Source organism: Photinus pyralis, unplaced genomic scaffold (genome assembly GCF_008802855.1).
Source record: "Photinus pyralis isolate 1611_PpyrPB1 unplaced genomic scaffold, Ppyr1.3 Ppyr1.4_LG5, whole genome shotgun sequence".
Lineage (NCBI taxonomy): Eukaryota > Metazoa > Arthropoda > Insecta > Coleoptera > Lampyridae > Photinus > Photinus pyralis.
In genome coordinates this window covers 28,435,452-28,460,627 of record NW_022170596.1, presented here as the reverse complement: position 1 = coordinate 28,460,627, position 25,176 = coordinate 28,435,452, and the positions used below count along the sequence as shown (strand labels likewise).

Below are 25,176 nucleotides of genomic sequence, written 5' to 3'. Positions count from 1 at the left end.
GTATGCGTGAAATTGAATCATTTACACGCTGTTAAATTAAGTGTTTTGTTTGCTACTGGCGACGTAATTACTAAATAAATTTAGCTTACATGTCGCCTATCAAATGTTTAATGAAAAAAGGGCGGGGCGTATTTCGTTGTTTTTGACTTACATCGCAAGATAACGGGCGATCAAAAATGAGTTGCTGTCGAGTCGCCTTTGGAAATTTCTAGTACGATTTACCATGTAAACAAACATTCCAAAGGTGACTCGACAGCAACACATTTTTGATCGCATAGTAGTAACTTGGTCTGGGGGTTGCAAAAACATTAAAAACTGAAGAATTCTGTTTATAGAATTTGGTCTTATTATTTAGCAAAATGGGATAGGAATTCATATCAAGTCATCGGAAAATGGATGACCCAAAACCTTATCCTGGGAGTGCTTGCAAATTGCAACAAGTTTCCGGACGAGCTTTGATGTGTCTCTGAATTTTAATTTTCAAATCCGAAAATGAATCATATTGTATGAAAAAAGAGAACACTTCCATTTATGATTTAAACATTCTTGAACCACTATCATTTACCACCATGTTTTGATCGCTAATACAGAGCAACTATGGAAGGAGGTCTTTGCCGAAAGATTAAAAAAAATCCGGTGGCGAAGAGTTCAAAAAACTTTCGTTCGCAAAAAAAGCGATCGAGTTAATTTTGGAAGAATGCGACGACGCCAACTCTTTGATTGTAAATCAAAATGAAGTTTCGTATGCTCATTCCCAATACTTATTTGTTTTTTTTTACGGAAGAAAATCCTCGGTCGAGGCTAATTCTGTATAGCCTCCGAGTTAAATTTTAACATTCTAAAGTTGTCCCATCTTGACGCGAACGTAAAGTCGGATTATTGGCATTGAAAAGCGGCCTCAATAAATATTCTCATTAACACTTGCGCGTAATTAAAAAATTGCGTAGAGAACCGTAATTGTTGAAGGTATCGTAACTGCTTGGGCGTTGCCATTTTCCTCGTGCCTATGGCCCTTCGACCCTGAACTTTTGTTGCGATTAGAATCGCTCAAATGATTATATTCTCGTTACGTGAAATTGTAAGCTATTAACCTTTTTCTCTCATTCTCTGCAATTTTTTGACAATAGTAGCTTTGGACAAGTTTGGATCCATTCCAATGGCTAGTTTACCACCGCCATGGCATTCGTAAATTATATTTGCTTCAGTGTGTTTCGCTACGAAAATAGTTTTTTGATTCGTGCTTGTGAGTGGATTTTTCAAAGGGCCATTGCCGTTTGTAGGTAAAATCAAAAGGGGGAATGGCGCCAAAATTATCAACATTATTTGACGAGTACTGCAACTTTCACAATGTCAGCGTTACCTAATCCGCAATTAACTGCTTATTTGATATCGGATAATAAAAAGGAGGTAGTTAAAAAAGATCATAAATGCGAACGGTTTGATTGACCGTGGTTTAACTGTGCCATAAAGTTGAATTTATTTACAATATTACTACATGATAGCGATTTGAAGGTTTTTGTGCGCCCTAAATTAACGCACCCTCTTCTTCTCTATTTCGGTTTCGTGTCGCCTAAATATAAACTCGGTGCGTTTCTAATTATATTCTAGACTACAGGAACACCCACGCCATCATTGAAACAATCAGGAAAAGGCACCTATCTACCCTCGTTAGATTACAGTAATTCATTCATTGTATCATTAAAATGGCATTTCGGGAAAAAAAGGCAAATTTTAACAAACACCCTGTATACTATCCTTTGTCCAATTTTATTATTCGGTTTATGTTTCCTTAACTTCTTAAATTCGAAGATTAATGGAGTGTAGTATTTTAATTGAGTGGAACATTCTAAATGTTCGAATTTATTGGCACGTAAAGTATGACGTTGCCTCGGACGTTGCTTATTATTTTGGAGAATTCGTAATGCGGATGATATTTGTCTTGCCATCGGTTTTTTAGTTTATACCATCCTCGACGTCGTTTATAATTTTGTATTGCTGATGTCTGTCTGTCCATCCGTATGCACGATAAGTTTGTTTAGAACGTGCGATCGCTTTGAAAATTGGCACATTTTCTTAAGGGCCAAAAAGTCACGGCCCAAAAACGATCTCGAGGATCGTTCCGTAATTAGTTATATTGGATTTTTAAGATAAACAATCTTACTTATTCCTACAGTTGCTTTAATAATATCATTGTTTATACTTCAGATGTGACTTGCATCATAGGGATTTTAATGTAAAATGCATAACATGCGATAATTGGCTCCCCAAATTATTTTAGAGCAAAAATATATTAAGGTTTTTTGTAGAAAAAAATTTTTTATGTCAATCAACCGTATTAGTTTTCAATTTTTTGTTTAATAAAGACGGAAAATTGGAAAAATAAATCCCGCATCTTTTTCAATAATCTGTGATGCCATGGAATTTTATAATACAAAAACTACGCCAATATCCGTCATGCCATGGAATGTCTGCTATAAAACAAATGAAATTCTATCAAAAAGTATTATATTTAGAACAGCGAATTCAACATAAAGAAAGACCAAATTACTAAAAACGGTTTTCTAATATAACAATTTACAATAAATGTTCGAATAAGTCACCATCAACTGCAAGACAGTAACCAAGTCGATCATAAAAGCCATTTCGAACTACTGCTAATTGATAACTGGATATCTTTTTGTTTTAGAAAATTCCATGGCATCCCAGATTATTGGAAAAGATGCAGGTTTTATTTTTCCAATTTTCCGTCTTTATATGAAAAAAAATTGAAAACTAATACGGTTGATTGACGTAAAAAAATTTTTTCTACAAAACATTCTTGCTCTAAAATAATTTGGGGAGCCAATAATCGCATGTTATGAATTTTACATTGAAATCCCTATGATGCGTTACGCCAGTCACCACCCTGTATACAATGATAATATCCAGCTCCATTTTTTTTATTTGTGCATTACTTGTCATTTATTTATTTTCTAATTTGTTTTTACTGAATATTTACTTATTCTTGGGTTTGCTTTGCTAGTAGTTTTTCTTGTATTAAAACAGTGCTTAGCGTCACGATATAAATACATTGCACGAAATGTAAGTGACACAGTGTGTATAAGAGTCAATAAACAGAAAAATATCTGTAAGGAGACGCTGAACCCGAGGTGCAAATTAGAAACGCTTATATGTTAGAATACGTAAATGAGCACACATTGGAAGTAGATAATTTTTTTATTTCGCTTGTTGCATGACACCTATTCTGAATTCTTTTAATTTGCAATGGCAGGTCACGTAGAGCCTCACAGGATGTCGGAAGGATCACCAGGAGTAACGAAAGTCTTCCTTACGTTCGGTATGTATTGCACCTGCTATTTACTGTCGTAAATGTAGCGTCTTGTTCTTTACTTACCTACTACTATCGATTAGCTAAACGTATAATAAGGAATTCAAAATTTTCATTGAATTTCATTTATTTTGCAGGAGTAAAAGTAGAAGTGTCGATCATGGTGTTTCCACTACGTTCGATCTTGAAGCATTAAGAATCAAGGAGAAGGTGGACAGTCGCCTTGATCGAGGTAATGTGTAGGAGGAAAAAACTAAAATGTTTGATTTTTTATGAAGGTTGCTCGTAAATAAACATTTTGAATTTAGGTATATTTGCGATCTGGCCCTCCTTTATTTGACTGTATAGTTTGCTAATTTCATTATCACAAATTAAGATAGATTTTTTCCAATTAACATCACACTTCAAAATATTTGAGATCTTATTTACATAAAAAAGCTGTGTGATTGGTATCAAAATCTCCTAAATATCCTAGTAATTTTGATACAATTTTTGAGTTAATTTAGGGAGGGTAACTAGGTACGGCACTGCTTAAGTCGTCAAAAGTCTAATCTAATTTGACTTTTTTGTTTAATTTTTTTGCGCAGAGACTACTGGATCTCAAATTTAATTGGAATGCGTACAAAAAGCTACTCATATGAATGATGTTGCCGAATGTTTCAAACTGTTAATGTGACCAGGTACTTAGATTAGTTGCATAGGGGAAGCTTTGACATTCACTGTAATTGGTTAAAACACGAGTCACTATTGTGCTGAAAAATAAAATGAGTGACCAATTTTGTTTAGTTGGTATTTCGGTTGCCAACTAAACTGTCAAACAAGCATCAAATCGTTTGATTTATTTCTGTTTGCTCGATATTTCTACTTTACAATAATTGGTGCCGTTTTCTATTTTCTGTGTGCTTATCTTCAAGCTCTACTACCTTCTTATAATGAATGCAATATACAGGGAATTTTTCCTAAATGTACCTATACATATGGGCTATGTATGCTTTAAAAAAAAAACGGATCAAACGCATGAAATCATGATAATGGTACAATTACAGCATGGAACAGATAACTGTAGGCAACCAACATTACACGCGACAAACTGTATCCGTTTTTACAGTTCTTAAACTGTTACCATCCCCCTACTATGTTAATATTTCAACATTCACAGATTTCGCAATCCATGCAACCATTGGAGACATCGGAAATGATAACCTTATAACACCATATGTAAAATACAATAAATAACCCTTATTCACCCCAGGGTTAATTTTCTGGATAATAATCCTCATACCCATATACAAAGCATAAGCATTTTCTGAGGCATTTCCAATCCTAACAATCACATAATCTGCTGCCAATAATAAAAATAAAGACTAATAGCTAACCCTAATTTAACATTGAATAATCAAGTGACTGTTTCCATTGTTTCCATAGCAGACGTTGATGATCATTTAAAACAAATTCGTGTCGTATTGGGCGCCTAGCCATCTATTCTATGCGTTTGAACCGTTTTTTTTTAAGTATACAGGCTGATTCAAATTCAGGGGCGGACTGGCCCGGGGGGGCGGGTGGCGATTGCCACCTGGCCTGTACGTCATAATGGGCCGTTGGAAATTTATAAGTATGTGCTGTATTTAGTTTCTTGCACTATTAATAAGTTATTAACACGTTTCTCTAATTGGGGTTGATGTTAGGTTGTTAAAAAATTAAAAAATTCTGTTTTAATTGAAGTGTTTTACAATGAATTTATCATTTTTTGTCGTAGCATGAAAGTGATGAAATACAATGATAGGCGACGCGCCTCGTTTCACGTTTGGATTGTATATTTTGTTACTTTTAATTATCAGCTGCAATTTAAAAAAAAAAACCTGTATTGTAATTGATTTCCGAAAAAGGAGTACTTTAAAATAAAGCAAAAATGTTTTTGTGGTGCACCGCAGAGCTACCCCCCGCCACCTTCATTACTACACTAATACTTTAATGGCTCATAACCTATGCAATTCCACCTGGCCCGCCCCTGACTAGAAACCAATTTCGAAAGAAAATTCAAAGGGCTGTAACTTTTGAACTAGTAGCCCAATTTTGGAACTGTTTGAAATTATGGATTCTACAGGCCACATTCTATAAGAAAATTTTTTTTCCGGATCGATCTGAGACAATTTTTTTTTCGGGGCTCAAAAAAGGGCAGTGTATATATAACCTTCCTTTTTTACCAAAAATTGACTGCACCAAAATTTCTCGGGAAAACACTTTTTCTTATTAATTTTGGTGCGTAGAATCTGAAACAATTCGTACTTTTTCGATCGGACTTCTCAATCAAAAGTTATGGACTAGCAACCAATTTCGAAAGAAAATTCAAAGGGCTGTAACTTCTGAACTAGTAGCCCAATTTTGGAACTGTTTGAAATTATGGATTCTACAGGCCACATTCTATAAGAAAATTTTTTTTCCGGGTCGATCTGAGACAATTTTTTTTTCGGGCTCAAAAAAAGGCAGTGTATAACCTTCCTTTTTTACCAAAATTCGACTGCACCAAAATTTCTCGGGAAAACACTTTTTCTTATTAATTTTGGTGTGTAGAATCCATAATTATCAGCTGCAATTTAAAAAAAAATTGATTTCCGAAGGAGTACTAAAATGAAGCAAAAAATTTTTTGTGGTGCACCGCAGAGCTTCCCCCCCCCCCCCCCCCCGTAACTGTAGGTAGTTTAAATTTGGCAAAGTTGTGTATTTTGAAGCTTAACAAAATGCGGTTTTGAAACTGAAAAAATTCCGACTACTTTCGGAGTACGCTTGTTAGTGTTTTATAGTGCAGTACCAACCTAAAAAATGAGTTTTAGTAACGTGTAAAACATGTGCGTTTTAAATGTTTTTACTTTTTATTGATTTAATTTTCACTAATCCGGCAGTACCCCGGTCCGAGATCTGCTATTACTGAGAATCTACTATACTTTATGCAATTAGGGTTTTTGGACCAAAAGCAAAATCTCGACTGCTATGGCAGCAATGACTTTAAACGTAACTCGGGAGAAGTGGACCATGCTCACAGACCTCCCCTAGCTTGGCCCAGGAAGTCTGGTCAATTAGCATAATTAATTGTTGCCCTTTGGGATCTCATCCGCACCTCTTCACTCTGTAATGGTTAGGCCCGGGTTGTGTTTAAACAATGGAGTATGTTCTTCTATTCCTCCGAAAATCCCGAGATTCCAAAAATTCTTATCTTGATGATGTAATGTGTGTTGTCCTGGGAAAAATTTGAATTTGGAGTACTAGAGACAGCAAAATTATTAAGAAAACAGTAAGCTTTATTGAAACAATGCGTAAACGGCAAAATAGGCAAAAATTTTATTACTCAATAGTTTATAAATTATTTATAAATTTAGTTTTGGTTCTCTAGCAGGAAAACCGTTGTTACTTCCTGTATGCCTTCCCCCTTATCCCCTGTACTCCAGTTAAAAAATTCACGCGTCATAATCACGATTTTATTTGTTTATACCTGCTGATATGCGGCATTTTTTCTGTTAGAGATTAGAGTAGTTATTTATAGATGGGAAAACATGATGATTCAGTGCAAGATCCTTCAAATACTTATTCCACAACTGAGGTTATGTTGTTTTCATATTTTTTAAGCAATAATGCACAATGGATCTAGACTTGTTAGATGATTATTTCTACTCAATTGCGTTTATTCAGAAAAAAGAGGAGGATGGGGATTATGTTGTCATTTATCATTCGCAACCAAAGGGTTTGTTTCTCTCAATACTTTACTTTTCGTTGCAGTGTTTAAAATGTAGTCATTTCAGATTTTAATGGTTCAAACTCGAGCTTAGCGGAAAGAAAGCGTAGCAGTGGACCGCCTGAAAATACAACCTTATACACGGTGAGTTGCTAGTTCTAGTTGTATCAATTTGGGACCCGGTTTTACAACATCGGTTTAAACTTCAAATTAGTTGAACTGACAGATTTCAAAAATACAATTGACAAACTAACCAATCAATTCCTTTAACCTACAATTTAACTATAAACTGACATTGTACAACTGGGCCTAAGTAATAATGAACGATCAAAAAAAGATTGACGTCGAGTCGCCTTCGGAAGTTCGAGTTAAATAATGATTTCCCATGTAAACAAAAGTTCCAAAGGTGACTTGACCGCCACTCTTTTGATAGCATCTCGGATAGCAAAGTGTCCTACTTATTTTTTTTCCAAAGTTCTTATATCACATCAATTTCCACTACCTTCTTTGATCTCTCCGGTCATGTTTTCTCTTTGTTTCTTGTTTTCAAAACATCTTCAAGAAATGACAGAATGACTTGGAAATTAAATGTTTTCAGGAACCTTTTTTGTGCTTCAATCGACTGCAGATTTTAATTAAACTTTGGGTGAATAGTTCTCACATAAGTTTTCTTTGAACAAACATTAATTGAAGGCTAAGCTAATCAATTGTGATGTTTTAGGTTGCCAATCGAGATACTCTAACATCCGTAGCAGCTAGGTTTGATACGACCCCGTCAGAATTGACCAAACTGAATAAATTAGGAACCTCCTTTATATTTCCCGGTCAACAACTTTATGTACCTGTTCGAATTGATAAAGATCTTAAAGATGTCACATCTCACGTCGACTCGCACGATGATCTACCTCTAGAAGAAAAAGGTAAGTTATTATCGTATAAAAATAACGGGTGCGTTGCGCTAATAAGCCCCCCAGGTATGATAATGAAATTGATAGAAATGGATAGAGGACACCTTAATAACACGTTTAGAATAAAAAAATTTGCGGAAGAGGGCCTAAATTTTCCACAATCTTAATTAAAAGTTCACTTCATTTACTGGAAATCTGGTGTTATTTTACGTATATTTTGTCATTCTTAAGTTGGCAAAACTGAAAAATTTTATGTGACAGCTTTCATTTTCACTTTTTAACAAAGTGACAGTAAATTTTTGTAGGAGATTATGTTAACTTCTTCGTCTACTAAAATGAAATATGTTGGGTTTAACGTGTATATTAAGAGAATGTAATAAAAGTAGTACAACAGGTATAATATACAATACAATTTTAGGTTTTGTTCGACTTAAACACCAAATAAGCGACACGTTCATGTGACTGACATTTTAATGACACCACTTTTTGAAGTGTATACAGTCTAAACTTGAATGCATTAGGGAAGAGGAATGGCGTAGAGAAGGTTGCATGTGGCACTTCCCGCATGTTTCATATACCACCTGGTTCGTATCGACTACTGATTAACTTGGAACGCCTTTTTCGTATCATACATGTCGGGAAATGCTTACTACTATTATGATATAATTAAAAACACATGTATAATACTTGTACAAATGTACATCATTATTTAATGTTTATTATATCGTGAAAAAGTAACATAATCTCTTAAGAAATTAAGGTTGGCACTGAGGAATTTTAAGAACAGTATAACCAACTTAAAATCAACAATGTAATTTGAATAATATAACCTCACTTACGACGAAATGAAGTGAACTTTGAATGAAGATTGTGGAAAATGTAAGGCTTCTTCTGCAAATTTTTTTAACTGATAACATGTTATTAAGGTGTCCTCTGGGGGGCTTATTAGCGCAACGTTACCAAAATAACAAAACTAAGACAATTCCGTTTAGAATTGTTAGACAACCTTCGACCGGTAAGTCCGAAACCGGGTCATGCGGAACGTGTACGCACCCCATCGTACAATCAAGCTTCGATTCCCGAACAAGATGAGGAGAGCACCAGCTTTTCGGAACGCTTCCTCAAAATCAACGTTCGCCATATTACCGACGGGCAAGGTGTCGTCTCCGGGGTACTTCTCGTCACCCCGAACGCCGTTATGTTTGATCCGAACGTATCGGACCCTCTCGTTATCGAGCACGGTCCCGAGGCGTACGGCGTTATAGCCCCGATGGAATTTGTAGTGAATGTAGCTATATACCACGATATTGCGCACATGCGCGTCGGACATATAGATGGGGGCAAAGGAGAGAAGCCGGAAATATACCACACGAAACCTCATAAAGTTACCGACGACGCCGAGCCGGACTCGCTCATGGTCAAGGATGAGACATTTCCAGAGCTCGGTTTGTCAATTAATAATTATAAATCGTTTCGATATTAATATATTTAGTTACAGTAACTGACGACGCAGAATCTGTATGTTCCAGTACCGAAAGGGAGGGGGATGCCTTTCCCAAAGCTTTCGAACGAGAATTGGTTACACCTACGAACTTGGACGGTTTAGAAAATGCTCACGTCGAAGAAAGGCGAAAATCACTAATAGATCAACATTGGGCTATACCCTCGCGGGATCGGCAATCTGTCGATGTGGACGATGATTCTAGTAATCTATCAAATCTTGTACTAGATGATAATGATGACAGCGAAGATGAGAGTTTAATTAGACAAAGTTATCACGATTCCGGAATAGATATTAGGGAAACTGTTCCTCCACCACCACCTCCACCTCCTCCGCCGCCAGTTCCTATTGTGCCAGTAAAAAAGGTATCTATGCTAGTCTATTTTTGCTTGGGTTTGTTTTTTTTTTCTTGCTCTACCAAGGTGTGTACACATCAGCGGATCAAGCCTATAATAACCGCGTCTATACATCTTATGATTTGATTTTTTTTCCATTTTTGCAGAAATATAGTGACGCAGATATTATTTTGTCAAATGATTGGGTACCCCCTATTACTATTGCACCCACACAGGTTACAACGTCCGAGACTGACAGTCCATCTCGTAAAAAAACCAACTCTGTATCGTTTAGTCTGGACTCGACATCTGCCGATTTAGTCACAACTCCGTCACTTTCAACCAGTGTTCTAGATGGAAAAGATACAGAGACGCGAAAGAATAAAGTAAGTTTTGTCATCGTATTTAGAATAGAATGGTGAGACAACCTCTATGTATTTTTTGCAAACTGCAAATTTAAGAGTGTAAGAGTAAGAGTGTGACAAATAAGCTAAATTGTGATCTATAAAAAGTTCCTTGTTGAACAAATTAAATAAGAAAGTACATAAAGACTAACACAGCACAGGTTAAAAATGAAGTGGATTTTTTAAGTTGGAAACTGTTGTTTCAACAGGATGGTGCGCCCACGCACAACGCCCTAATCGCAGGATAATACCTATCATATCCTGGAAAATGGAAAATTTCTTCAGTAGGTATTCTCACACGATTAGGGCGTTGTGCGCTGTTGTACCGTTCTTCATTTTTTCTTTTTTTTTATGTGCCGTATGTCGTTATATTCGAAATAAAAAATGCTTCTCAATACAGTGTGTACTTTTTTTACGAACAATATAAAAAAATAAAATTGCGTAATATTTACTCTTTAATTGCTTATGTTTTCTTTAATTTAACCATTATCATATCTTCAATGGTTTCGGAGATCTCCATGATAATAATAATAATAGAGCTAATTGTCCTGCAGACTACAATCAAATTATAGGACAAATACAGCATTATAATAGGTAGTGGTAGTGTACAGGGTGTTCCATTAATAATGATCACCGGCCATATCTATGGAACCGTTAATTGCAAAGCTTCGGGAAAAAAATTTTGTTAATAAAAGGGACTAAGAGAAATCGCTATTCGTCGCTAGAGAGCGTACGATTCATGCTCAAGTAGAAAATGACTGTTTTCTCCCAACAAACATGCATAAAAAATACGTGCATAGCAATCCTGTATCAATTTTGCATTATTTTGATGCAGCACATATTGCTTTAGCTCATAAATTATGAGGGGTAGGGGAACATCTATTTAAAAAATCGAATGTAACTTCGGTTTAGGTTAACCGATTTTCACATAATAGGTCTTGTTGGAAAGAGCTGTCTTCATGGAATCAGATTTTACTTTAATACAGCCTTTTAGTAAATGTGATGCGTGGTAGAGGGCGCGATGTGACATTAACATAAACTTTGCCGGTTTTTTTGAAAATTTCAAATGGAACGATATAATTATTATATGATATTATCAAATAAGTTGAAAAAGTGAAAATATCAGTGAAAACCGCATTTTGATATCGTAAAAACTGCTGTATCTCCTAAAAAGAGATATGTCAAAAATACGAACATTCACAAATTGTAATTGCAATATTTATATTCATCCAAGTTGGTTTTGAAACAAATGAATACGTAGCAACACTTAATTATGTCAAATACGAATTAAATAATAAAAGAAATAGTAATTATAATTAATGTCGATGTTCAAACTGTCTGCCATCATTTTCAATACAAAGACGAAGTTTCTGCTGAGTAGAGAAAACAGCCGCTTCAATTTCAGCCATAGATATGCTATGAATTGCATGTCGAATTCTCTCTACCATGTCGTCTCTTGTAGTTGGCCTTGTTTGAACGATTCAAATTCAAGTACTCTCTCGCACATTTACCGAGAAATGTGCCGGGCACCCACTGTGTTGAAAATACATAGTTCGCCTGGTTTCCAATGTTACATCTTCAAGGAGAATCATTCCTTAGAAAATTCACATACACCTCACCATTAAGGGTTTCATTAAATATATAGGGACCCATTGTTTTCCTTCGATTATGCCGCACCAGACACCAGCGATATTTTCTTCTTTCAGGATACCGTACAACATACACTCCTGATGCAACCATTGCATTTTGATGACACTCGAAATAAATGGCAAGCATTTCGTATGCCACTTTATTTGAAATGGGCATGGTGATAATTCACAGAATACGTTTAATGAAAGGATTTGACAGACTGTGATAAACTTTGACAGTTTTTTACGTGGTATTGTGTTTCTTTTGTTTCAAAGCCAACTTGGATTAGCATAAATATTGCAATTAACATTTGTGAATGTTCGAATTTTCGCGATATCAAAATGCGGTTTTCACTGATATTTTCACTTTTTCAACTTATTTCATAATATCATATAATAATTATATCGTTGCATTTGAAATTTTCAAAAAAACCGGCAAAGTTTATGTTAATGTCACATCGCGCCCTCTACCACGCATCACATTTACTAAAAAGACTCCATTGATGTAAAATTTGATTCCACGAAGACAGCTCTTTCCAACAAGACCTGTTATGTGAAAATCGGTTAACCTAAACCGAAGTTACATTCGATTCCTTAAACAGATGTTCTCCTTCCCCTACCCCTCATATTTTATGAACTAGAGCAATATGTGCTGCATCAAAATTATGCAAAATTGATACAAGATTGCTATACATGTATGTTTTATGCATGTTTGTTGGGAATATTTTAGAAAAAAAGTCATTTTTCTATTTAACCATGAATCGTACGCCCTCTGGCGGCGAAGCTAGAAACTTGAAACTAATTTCCAGCGATTTCTCTTGGTCCGTTTTGTGAACACAATTTTTTTCCCGAAGCAGTGCAATTAACGGTTCCATAGATATGGCCTGTGAACATGATTAATGGGACACCCTGTACATAAATGTGAACTAAAATCTAAAAGAAAATAAGAAAATTCACCTTGGTACCCCTTGATGGACATCATTATCTTGGAAACACTGTGGATATTTTCGAAAAAATTGTTAAAGCCTAGCAAATAACTGCAGAATGTATTACCCACTCTCCTTGCAGCTTGGAAACTAGGTAAACCATGTATTTTCAAAACGATTGGTGCACGTCACATTTTTCGGTATATGTGTGATATTATTTGAATTGATAGGAAGAGAAAGTATTTTTCCATGGTTAGCTACTAACTTGGGAGTGGGTACTAGATTGTATTTCTTTTGTTTCAAAGCCATCTTGGATAAATATAAATATTACAGTTTATATTTGTGAATGTGCATATTTTGACCATATTTTTGCTTAGAAAACAGATATCAAAATACATTTCTCACTTTTTCATCTTATTTGATAATATCATATAATAATTATATTGTTCCATTTGAAATGTTCAAGAAAACCTGCAAAGTTTGTGTGATGCTAAACCGCGCCGTTTATTACTTACCACATTTTACTAAAAAGACGGTATAAAATCTGTTACACGAAGAGACTTCTTTCCAATAAGAGCAATAATGTGCAAATCGGTTACCCTAAACCGAATGTGATATTCACCTTTTACCACCCCTCATATTTTATGAGTTAGAAGACTTTATTTTTATGCATGCTTGTTGGGTATACTTTAGGAAAAAAATCATTTTTCTCTTTAACCACAAATCTTGCGCCCGCTAGCGGTAAACCTAGAATACTTGAAAATAATTTCCAACGATTTGTCTTGGCTGATTTTGTTAAGAAAATAATTAACCTTTATTAATAGAACACCCTGTACACTTCAAATTTATGACAACTCCCCTTTCAGTTGTCTTTAACCAAAAAATCTCGATGTCTAAATTTGTTTCCCGTTTTCTTCGTAAAGTAGTCTTCACCATTCTATTTTTACACTACGTTTTCGTCAATTAGGTCATGTTTTTTACATTAACCGATTGCAGATGTTGAAACGATTATCGTATCCGTTGGCGTGGATGGAAACACTAACTGGCGAAAAAGAGGAGGAGAAATCTAGTCAACCGAATTCGGCGGACAGCCACCATTCGTCGATGTTTTCGAAAGTTTTTTCGAGGTGAGTTTGCCCTGTCATTTGGTAATAAGGAGTCGGTTACTAACAAATTAACATGTGTTACTCCTGCTTGGGGTTTAGCTCCCCAAAGAATCTGGTGGATTTCGGCACCGGTCTGTTTTTGAGCAAGACCCCGTCCGAAGATAGTGGAGGTTCGGGTGGACCGTACTCGGGCGGTAGCGGGGGTCCGCCCATGACGCCCGCGACCGGCGTGACCGATTCGCCGGCGAGTGCCACGGAGAGTTCCAGTTTTTTTCCCTCTAATATTATTAGTTCGGTCGGCGCGTCTGTAGGTGCAGTAGGGGCGACGGTGGGCGCGATGGGTGGTGCAGTTGGGGCGACGGTGGGCGGAGCCGTTGAGGCTACCGTCGGAGTAGTAGGCGGCGCAGTTGAAGCTACTGTCGGAGCAGTAGGTGCAACTGTTGGCGCCATGGGGGCGACTGTGGGAGTGGTCGGGTCTACAGTTGGGGCCGTGGGGTATGTTTATGTTGCTTGCTTTATAACAAATGTCTCGCTTTGGTTTCTTAGTCGATAATTGTTTAGTGTAACCACAGCACATTTTTTTTTGTTTTGAAGATTGGCTCGTTTCGTATTATTTAAGCCAATGCTAAGATGTAACTTTATAGTACAACACTTGGTGTTCTTTGTTTTGGTAATGCATGATCTGACACATATCTTGTATGTTACAGACGATCGTCAGTGGGAACGTTCATGCGACAACCGACAGAAAATGTAAAGCCTCCTAAGGTGCCACCTCCAAAATTGGATTACAGATCCATGGTGTCTGTGGACGATATGCCGGAATTGTTTGTTTCTTTTGACAGTAAGTTGACGAGATATCGCAATTTTTCGCTGGCATGATTTGAAATTATAAAATAAAAGTTTCTTTAGCGCAAGAAGGAGAAATAGTACACATTTTGTGCTTCAATAATAAAGGCAACTTATTATTGTGAACGAGAATCATTTCTAACCATATAATTAGGACTGAATACGACAAAACAAAAGATTTGGTCAGACTTGGGACATATTAACCATCTGTTAAAGGCATTTGTTTATTGAACTCTGATTCGTTCTATTAAAGTTATATTGCTTTTTTGTTTCTATTGTTTCTTTTTTTTTATTACTTTAAACGGCTACAAGATTTCCAGTTGAAATTTGTTCAGTGTTATGTTCTTAGTACAATGCTTTTGATTTTGTGCATCCCCAATTGCACTGAAACATTGAAAGAACGAAGAAAGTTTTATTTTGACAATAGGACGTTTTTATAAGTCATTCATGTTTGCCTTTAGTCTAGGCGATAGAGACTGTAAAATTTGCAAACTGGACATTTTGAGGTGGAAAAGAAAAAAATGGTGGAATATGTTCAGTTAGGTGTCAAAAAGAACATATTAAAAATCCCACCCTCCAGACCCTGTGCTAAAGGCTCCAGCCACCCCACCATCCTCCAAAAACCGTGTTTTCGCTCTTTTTGGCTGATATCTCGCGATCTATGAGGTCTATAGGAAATATTTTTACCTGAAAATATTTCTCGAGAAATTTCATACAAGGTAGATACTCAGAAGTTAGCCTAGGTGTACCTCTTAGCCTAGGAAATTCATAAAAGAGGCGAAAATCATCCATTTTCGTGGCTTTTTTCAAATATATCGCGACCTTTAGGGCTAGATGAAATATGTTTAGCTGAAAATGCTCTTCGTGCAATTTCATACGAGATAGGTAACTGAAGAGTTGGCGTAAAGTCACCTTTCACCTTCAACTTTCATGTGTGAGGAAATAGTCATTGTAAAACAAAGTATTTCTATGTACCATTTATTCACGTAAAAACAGTATTTTCATATTAAAATATTCACACATTCATTTATACCTCAACGTAATCATTACCCTTATACTTATCCAAATCAATTCGTACTTTTTCGATCAGACTTCTCAATCAAAAGTTGTAGACTAGAAACCAATTTGAAAAAAAATTCAAAGGGCTGTAACTTTTGAACTAGTAGCCCAATCTTGGAACTGTTTGAAATTATGGATTCTACAGGCCACATTCTATAAGAAAATTTTTTTCCCGGGTCGATCTGAGACAATTTTTTCTTCGGGGCTCAAAAAAAGGCAGTGTATAACCTTCCTTTTTTACCAAAAATCGACCACACCAAAATTTCTCGGGAAAACACTTTTTCTTATTAATTTTGGTGCGTAGAATCCAAAACAATTCGTACTTTTTCGATCAGACTTCTCAATCAAAAATTATAGACTAGAAACCAATTTCGAAAGAAAATTCAAAGGGCTGTAACTTTTGAACTAGTAGCCCAATCTTGGAACTGTTTGAAGTTATCGATTCTACAGGCCACATTCTATAAGAAAATTTTTTTCCGGGTCGATCTGAGACAATTTTTTTTTCGGGCCTCAAAAAAAGGCAGTGTAAAACCTTCCTTTTTTATCAAAAATCGACTGCACCAAAATTTCTCGGGAAAACACTTTTTCTTATTAATTTTGGTGCGTAGAATCCAAAACAATTCGTACTTTTTCGATCAAACTTCTCAATCAAAAGTTATAGACTAGAAACCAATTTCGAAAGAAAATTCAAAGGGCTGTAACTTTTGAACTAGTAGCCCAATCTCGGAACTGTTTGAAATTATGGATTCTACAGGCCACATTCTATAAGAAAATTTTTTTTCCGGGTTGATCTGAGACAATTTTTTTTTCGGAGCTAAAACTGGACCAATGTCACTAAAAGATGAAGATAAGTCGAATGGATGCACATTGTTTAGTTAGAACAAGTGATACTGATTTGATTAGTTTTTGCGACCGAGCGAACAAATTCTATGGTTAAAAATCGATCTCGTTCACAATATAACACTCATTATGCGAATGTGTATAGTAATCTCTGATATTATAATTTTGTTTATGCGGCAGTACGATCTCCGCACCTAAGGCTTTCATCACTGGGTAGGTTGCACGATTGCACTGCATGAATGTCTACGCATGCGCCAATAAAGTTAGCTCAATTTTTACTCTCTGAATCTATAAAATGACATAACAGTTTTCTTAATTACCATGAAAACTTTAAAAGAATATTCTTCCTATGCAAAACTTATTAAAAAATGTTTGATAACTTTCTATTAGAAACCTCTTTCAAAATCGCCTAAAACTAAACCTAGAAAATAATACTAGAAACAGTCGCAACTTGTACACACATGAATTGCATGAGGCACTCCTTACAGAATACTAACAGGGGACACCGATATTCCTTTTGTGAAGAAGTTTTATAAGTAGTAAAAAACATTAACATCAACTTGTTCAATGTTTCGTTTTGAAGATTTACTTGTGCGCAATACAATCTACCCATGTAAAACAACATACACCGCCCTACAGTGGCGGTCCCAGGATTTGGTAAAGGGAGAGGCCCACACCCGAACTTTGTACTAACACGGAAAAAATAAAAGAAATCTCGCATAATGGAAATGAGATCGACACAAAATTGACGAAAAAATGGACAATGGGGGGGGGGGGGCTGGGCCGCCACTGGTCCGCCCATCCTAACAGCACACAACATGCTAGATTTCATAAGTTTTTTAAATGTATAATATGCATATTTTATATTGTCATACAGAAAATTGATTGCTCTTTTCATATATCTTAAAGAAATATAGGCATTGCATTTGAAAAACAAAAGTTTCATTGGTTAAATCGGAAGTGACGCCCAAAGTTTATTACTCTTGACAAATTTTTCGTATCTTGCCAAATAAAAGAGGTAACTCTCTTATCTCAAACGCACTGTACAGGGTGTTTTTTTGGGAGCTTTAGTTAAACGTTTCTGGAAAAGTAAAATAGGTAGGTTTTTGAAAATTTGTACCTACTTGGGAGTTACCTACTCTGAAGACCAAATCGATGTAAAATATTTTCAAAATGGCCACACTTCCGGAAACACCGGAAGTAGATAGTAACTTCGCAACCCCTATTTTTTATTGCATTTTTGGATTCTACGTAACATTTCAGTTCTTTTGATACCCACATGTCCATATCTGCCATTTATGGTTTTTAAGTTATTTTGACTTTATGAAAAAAAAGGGCGAATGCCGATGGTACCTTCAACCTTGATAATTGATTACTTGAAAACGGTTATAGTCATGGCAACCCATTTTTATCAGTGCATAGAGAATGAATAGGGCTTTCTTTTAGTGTACTTAAAAAAAAGTTAAGTTACGTACAACCGCACCTATGGAGATCCAAATTTAAGAAACTTCAAAGTCCAAAAACTCAGTTTTTTAAAATGGAATGACGATGTTCTTACTATTGCATGAGATAGAGAATCGAAATTGGAATATTTTGATATTACATGTTCCTATAGCTATCATTAACATTTTCTGATTTATTCCCATTTCATTGAATTGATGCCATTTTTTTTGCATTTTCATTTTAGTAGTTGGCCATGATTTTATAACAATCGAATTTTAAACAAATCAAGGAAAGGATACTTTAATATCATTGATTCTAGTTTAATAAGTCATTTATTATTTTATTTTTTATTTTATTTTATTTACGTTCCTGTTTGGGTGCAAAGCACTTACAGTTGTCAAAACAAAAAAGGTTTACATATGAAAGTGTATATAACATTACAAGTTAAAAATAAAACAGACAAACAGTAATAGGTATAGGTAATTCCTCCAGGGTGTAAAAAGCATGTTCGGTTAGGAATTTTTTGACGACACATTTAAATTTGATATTTGGTAAGTCCTTGATATGAACAGGAATAACATTAAACAGGGTTAGTGATTTGTAATACGCTCCTTTTTGGGATGCTGTAAGTTTACAATAGTTAACACGAAGTTTGTGTTTAGTGCGAGTATTATGACTTATGAGTATGCATGTCGCCCTGTTGTGAGAATGCTAACAAGTTGTTTTTTATAAAGCATACAGCTTCTAAAATGTACAGTGACGGTAACGTAAGTAACTTTAGTCTTTTGAAGGCTCCACGACAATCCTCACGATAACCCAGACCGCTCATTACACGTATAGCTCTCCGCTGCAGCTTGAATATCATATGCCATGAGACCGATTGACCCCATACTAAAAGAGCATAGCTCAGTGTGCTCTGTACAAGAGCATGGTACGCGTTTTAGGATATAGGACGGAAAATTTTTGAGAAATCTAGACAGAGTCATTCATCTGAATTTTTTAAACAACGTATAAGTCTGAAAATTCAGAGAGATAATGCGATATCTGTTCTAGCAACAATTCCATACAAAAAATGTTTCAACAAAGTTTTTTATAGTTTACATTGAATTTATTTTGTTAATCTTGCATTTGCAATTCAATTCATTTTTTTAAATACTTGTGGAGCTTTGTATCACTTGTGCTTCAACGGTTTGTAGTGCATTTGGGGATACAACATTTCCAAAATTCTTACAATTTCGTTCCAGTGTTCGAATGAATGTACCGCAAGCATGTGCCGCGATTCTGTCCATTTCACCATAATAAATTCCAAAATAGGTGAAACCACTGCAAGTCATTTTTCGATTTTTGAAAAACTTATGTTAACCTGTAACAGTAGGTGACGGATTAGTGTCACTAGAATTGTTTAAAATTCAATTGTTATAAAATCATGGCCGACTACTAAAAAGAAAATTCGAAAAAAATAGTGTCGATTCAATAAAATGGGAATAAGTCAGAAACTGTTAAAGATAGCTATAGGAACATGTATTGTCAAAATATGCCCATTTCGATTCTTTATCTCATGCAATATTAAGAAAATGGTGATCCCATTTAAAAAAACTGAGTTTTTAGTCTTTGAAGTTTCATAAATTTGGATCTCCATAGGGGCGGTCTTACGCAACTTAACTTTTTTTAAAGTACACTAAAAGAAAGCTGTATTCATTCTATATGCACTGATAAAAATAGGTTACCATGACTACAACCATTTTCAAGAAATTAATTATCAAGGTACCATCTGCTTCCGCCGTTTTTTTTCTTAAAGTCAAAATAACTTAAAAACCATAAATGGCAGATATCGACATATGGGTATCAAAAGAACTGAAATTTCACGTAGAATCCAAAAACCCAATAAAAAATTAGGGTTGCTATTTAAAATAACGAAGTTACTGTCTACTTCCGGTGTTTCCGGAAGTGCGGCCATTTTGAAAATATTTTACATCGGTTCGGCCTTCAGCGTAACTCCTAAGTACAAATTTTCAAAAACCTACCTATTTTACTTTCCCAGAAACGTTTAACTAAAGCTCCCATAAAAACACCCTGTATACTTACTGGTTGGTGAAATGTAATTTAGTTTCTTCAGATCAGAAGAATATTTTTTCTATTGCTAAAGAAAAGTTTGGGGATATCTCTCTTTAAGTTGCATTGTTATCGTCTAGTACAGGGGTCGGCAACCTGCGGCTCTTTTGATGTAAAGTTACGGCTCTCTGCATTTATCTAAAAAAATTAGTTCATTTTTTTGAAATTCATGTTAATGAATCTTATTTTATTACGATATTGAAAGTACACTTGCGGGACATAATTACCTAATTTGTGACACTTGTTTGTCACGGCCTACTCCGATATATAAACATGTAATTAATTAAGAAAAAACTTTAATAACTTAAAAATTATGAATTTTAAGCACAGGACACCTCGTATAAAAATTGAAGAGGACACAAAACAATCGAATAGCGAAATAAAATAGTGGTAGTTGAAAATTTGAAAAATAATAGTTGTTTGAACAAATGACATTGAAACAAGTACAAATATTCAGGATGTTCTATTTAAAAAAATTATTTATTTCACCCTGTACATTCAAAAATAATTTCTGTAGATCCGCAACCATCTATAGTTGACATTTGCACACAAGATTTTTTTAAATCGTTTTTACCAGATATAAATTAGAAAAGGCGGACGCACTGTTGTAGGACCCTGTATATGACCACATACTACAGTATTGATTCGAAAATTTTTAGTGGCACTTGTAAAACTGGGAAACTTTGCAAATTGTAACTTTTGGCTCTTCCGTTTCAATAGGTTGCCGACCCCTGGTCTAGTAGATAAAATAAAACAAACACGTTTATTTTATACATTTATTGAAAATGCCTACCAACCTGATTTTATATACAGTATATGTCCCCAGATTGAGTGCACTGTGCATATAAGGTGTATATGACGAATTTTTTTAGAGTTGGACCTTCATGTTTTGAGGATTGCTCTTGCTTAGTCTCAAACTAAGATATTGAAAAAATTAGCTAAATCAATTAATAATAAGGGTAATTTTTTATCAGTTAGTCAAGAGTAAACCGTCTTTATTTTAGCAGATGTAACAAAAATGTATTAAGGAAAGTTGTTTAGAATGTATTTATTCATTTTTGCCATTATTCTTGAGTGGGCGGGGTTTCAGCCAAGGCTGCTCTCCCAACCCAACGCACTCTACATTTAGAAATATCCTTGCCCTAGTACGGAGGGCAATTGAAAGAAAAGAAAAGACTTTCAATTTTTATTCAAAACAGCTTGCTTTGATTTTTGTTAAAAACATGAATTCAGAAGTATTGGATGCTGATGAAAAAAATCAAAGCAGGCTGATTTGTATGACAATTGAAACTCTTCCATAACTTTTAATTTTAAACATCCGTTTTTCATACATATCTGCTAAAATAAAGACAGTTTACTCTTATTTTTATTAATTTGACCCATTTTTTCCGTATCTCAGTTTGCGACTAAACAGGAGCGATCCATGAAGTTCAAGTTATTACTTTGAACCTTTGCCTGTAATTTTATTTGATTATCTATTGGTCTGTTTGGCATTATTGGAAGGCTATGAGTACTAGATTTTACTTGGAATTACATAAAAAACATAGTTCGTGGGCAAAATCTAATTGGTGAAACTTTTAAATACAGAATTAATCCCGCGGCCAGCCCGTTCGTGCGACGATCCTCCCCTCTATTTACGATTGCGTATGGGAAAACCGATCGACAAGCCGATACCTCGATCGACACCTCTAATGTCGTACGGAAAGAAGAAAATGCGACCCGAATATTGGTTCAGCGTTCCGAGAAATCGCATCGACGATCTCTATAGCTTTATACAAGTTTGGTTTCCTCAGCTGTATGGAGAATTGGACGAGGAGCAGGTATTGCGCCGCTCGGTGCATCGATTTGTGACTTAAATTTTTTCGTTAGGTGCAGCGTAGGGGATTTAGTTTAGTGGAATTGGATACGGAGCTCTGGAGCAACGACGCCACGCCTCACGGGAGCAGGCACGGGAGTCAAGACGGAGAAATATTGGAGTTAACTAAGGAAAGTTGGGAGGTAAGATTGTCGTCGTTTTTAGTTTTGTTTCTTGTCTAATGCGTTAACACATGCTTTGACTTCCCTACAATCGGGTGCAGCTGATCAAGGCGCCTTATGCTAAAATCTACAGCATCATCAAGACTCAAACCATGTCGGCGGATAGCACTGACGAGGTGACTCACTTGCACGAGATGTGATAACACTGGATGTCCATTATAGCGAACTATCTCTTAATACTCACTTATCGCTACAACTGAAATAGTGTAGTGTTTTTCGTAGACAAAATAGAAATTAGAGACGATATTCGTGAAACCGCTTGCTTTAGAGTCGTGATGGCCTGCTGTTTTAGTGTAAATAGGATGCAAGTAAGACGGGATATTCATCCCGTTTTGCTTTATTTGCAATTCCATTTGTTTCACAAAAGTCGGTTGGCCAACACCTAAATAGATTGTCAATGTACACAATGCTAAAAGTAAAGTGAATCTTATGGTTCATAATTCGTAAAAAATGATTTGTTCAATGGTATTTAAGCTTCATAATGTGTGAAAAAATAGACAATTGTGGCAGTTGTTTTGTTTATGAATACGCTCCTTCCTTGCCAAGAATATTTTTAACTCGGTATTAAGGCAGGTAGCGATCATGTCTATTAATGTAACCTTTAATTTGCGAGAATGTCGGTGAATTTTCGTTTAGTATCGCAAGGTTTGAAATTTACTCATTTTTTATGTGATGATTTCGAGGTAAGCGACAATATTTTTTGTAGGTGGTCGCCTCTTTGTAGTAGGCGGCGTTGGTTACATGTCCTCACTTAATGTACTACCTCAAACCATGGAGGAATTAGCATTTCTTAAAACTCCTAAGGTTTAAGCCTAAGGTGACATGATCCTTTTACTTTTAAGCAGCAATTAATTAATGAATGGAAAAATGATATAATGAGCAAGTAGTTTCTGCTCATTATGACGTTGTAGCTAATTAAGTTAACACACACTTTTGGACGTTTTTTCAACCAAATTTTAAACAATGTTTTTGATATACAGGGTGACACTTTTAAAACTTTCAATGGGCGATATCGTTTTTTATATTAGAGGTATCACAAAATGGCCAAAACCGTTTCAGTAGAATCGAGGGGGAAGCAAAATGCTCGTATAAAGAAGGAACCAACTTCAACCTCGTACCCCCCGCCACCCCCATGCCTAAATTTTGAATTGTGACGCATCACTTGTGATACATCATTGGAAAGCTCTTAAAAAATGCTTTTCAGAAATACCATACACTGCTGCATTTAAACTGCCCATTCACAATTTATGTAATAAAAATGAGTAATTTGAGTATTTGATGAATTTGTCAGTGTTTGAAATAAAAAAAAATTTCTTAGATCTAGTGATGCTTTGGAAAAACAATGACAGCAATTTTTAGTAAATAATAATTTTCTATTGCTTTATTTGTTGATCGGTTATTATTATTTTAGTCTCGTTTTTAGTATTTCTTGGCAAGAAAATTACAAATTTTGAATTTAACAAAAGATTTCATAATGGTGTACACGTTAGCCGAAAGAGTTGAAATTATTTTCATCTATGGTTCTGAAGCGCGATCTGCATTTAGAACAGCAGCTGTTTTTAATGCCCGACACCCAGAATGACGTGTCAGTCACACTTATGTTGCAATGTTAGTGACTAAATTTAAAGGAACTGAGTCAGTGGAAAATAAGAAAAGAGACGGATCAAGAATAATGGATGAAGCCACTCAGATTGAAGTTTTAGGTCATTTTGGTGCAAACCCAACATCATCCATTCGAAAAGCAGCGACTATGACCGGACTTTCGCGAGAAACTGTACGGGTGCACAAATTCTACCCTTATAAGATGCAGATTGTACAGGAACTAACCGAAGACGACTCCGATCGAAGAATCCAATTTTATGAAATAATGACCGAGAATATTCAAAATAATCCGGAACTGGTGAAAAACATTTGTTTTAGTGATGAATGTACATTTTTTTTAAATGGAAATGTGAACAAACATAACTGCCGGTATTGGGACGATAAAAATCCTCATCTTTTTCGCGAGGGGCATACTCAACGCCCCCAAAAAATTAACGTCTGGGCAGGTATCTTAGGTGATAGCATTATTGGTCCTCTGTTTATCGAAGGAAATTTAACTTGAGATACTTACCTAAACATGCTACAAAATACCGTCGAGCCTCTCATCACTCATGAAATAGAGATTCAAATAAATCCAATTGACGGAAACATGAATTTGATTGAAGATTTCATACATTTTCAACAAGATGGGGCTCCTCCTCATTATTCAATGGCTGTTCGTGAATTTTTAGATGAGAAATTTCCGGGACAATGGATAGGACGAAGGGGTCCTATAGAATGGCCAGCACGATCTCCAGATCTGACACCATTGGATTTCTTTCTTTGGGGTCATTTAAAATCGGTTGTGTACAAAACTGAACCAGCTTCCATAAATGATCTTCGCTATCGGATAGTCAGGGAGTGCCGTTCACTTTCCAGGGAAGTGTTTAAAAATGTTAGAAATGAATTTGAAAACCGTTTGTGGTATTGTTTAGAACAAAACGGTGAACATTTTGAACATTTTATTAAATAAAAGTTGTTTATTTGCGGAGTTCAAATTTTAGTGTAATAAATTGTGAATGGGCAGTTTAAATGTACCAGTGTATGGTATTTCTGAAAAGCATTTTTTAAGAGCTTTCCAATGATGTATCACAAGTGATACGTCACAATTCAAAATTTAGGCATGGGGGGGCGGGGGGTACGAGGTTGAAGTTGGTTCCTTCTTTATACGACCATTTTGCTTCCCCCTCGATTCTACCGAAACGGTTTTGGCCATTTTGTGATACCTCTAATATAAAAAACGATATCGCCCATTGAAAGTTTTAAAAGTGTCACCCTGTATATGTTTTGTCAAAATTCATCTTGTTGTAATATTACAATTGCGGCGTAATTGCGCATATCAAATGTGGGACGTAACGTAACATGATTTATTTTCAAAAAAAATTAGTTACTGGG

General features: G+C 35.5%; 1 protein-coding gene across 6 annotated transcripts in view; it reads left to right on the top strand.

Annotated features, from left to right (window-relative positions):
* The first annotated feature begins 1,161 nt into the window (after nt 1-1,161).
* The window catches only part of LOC116172102 (oxidation resistance protein 1-like), a 32,158-nt gene continuing 8,143 nt past the window's right edge, over nt 1,162-25,176 (top strand). The window contains exons 1-14 of one of the 6 annotated variants that reach the window (XM_031489240.1): nt 1,162-1,280; nt 3,272-3,337; nt 3,466-3,560; nt 7,123-7,199; nt 7,777-7,975; nt 8,956-9,408; nt 9,462-9,829; nt 9,967-10,185; nt 13,754-13,884; nt 13,963-14,358; nt 14,571-14,704; nt 21,751-21,983; nt 22,033-22,161; nt 22,242-22,316. In XM_031489240.1, the coding sequence (XP_031345100.1) occupies nt 1,177-1,280; nt 3,272-3,337; nt 3,466-3,560; nt 7,123-7,199; nt 7,777-7,975; nt 8,956-9,408; nt 9,462-9,829; nt 9,967-10,185; nt 13,754-13,884; nt 13,963-14,358; nt 14,571-14,704; nt 21,751-21,983; nt 22,033-22,161; nt 22,242-22,316 (2,679 nt within the window). In that variant the 5' untranslated portion in view covers nt 1,162-1,176. Of the gene's footprint in view, nt 1,281-3,271; nt 3,338-3,465; nt 3,561-7,122; nt 7,200-7,776; nt 7,976-8,955; nt 9,409-9,455; nt 9,830-9,966; nt 10,186-13,753; nt 13,885-13,962; nt 14,359-14,570; nt 14,705-21,750; nt 21,984-22,032; nt 22,162-22,241; nt 22,317-25,176 lie in introns of all 6 variants that reach the window. The other 5 variants (XM_031489241.1, XM_031489239.1, XM_031489243.1 and 2 more) reach the window with 5 other exon arrangements.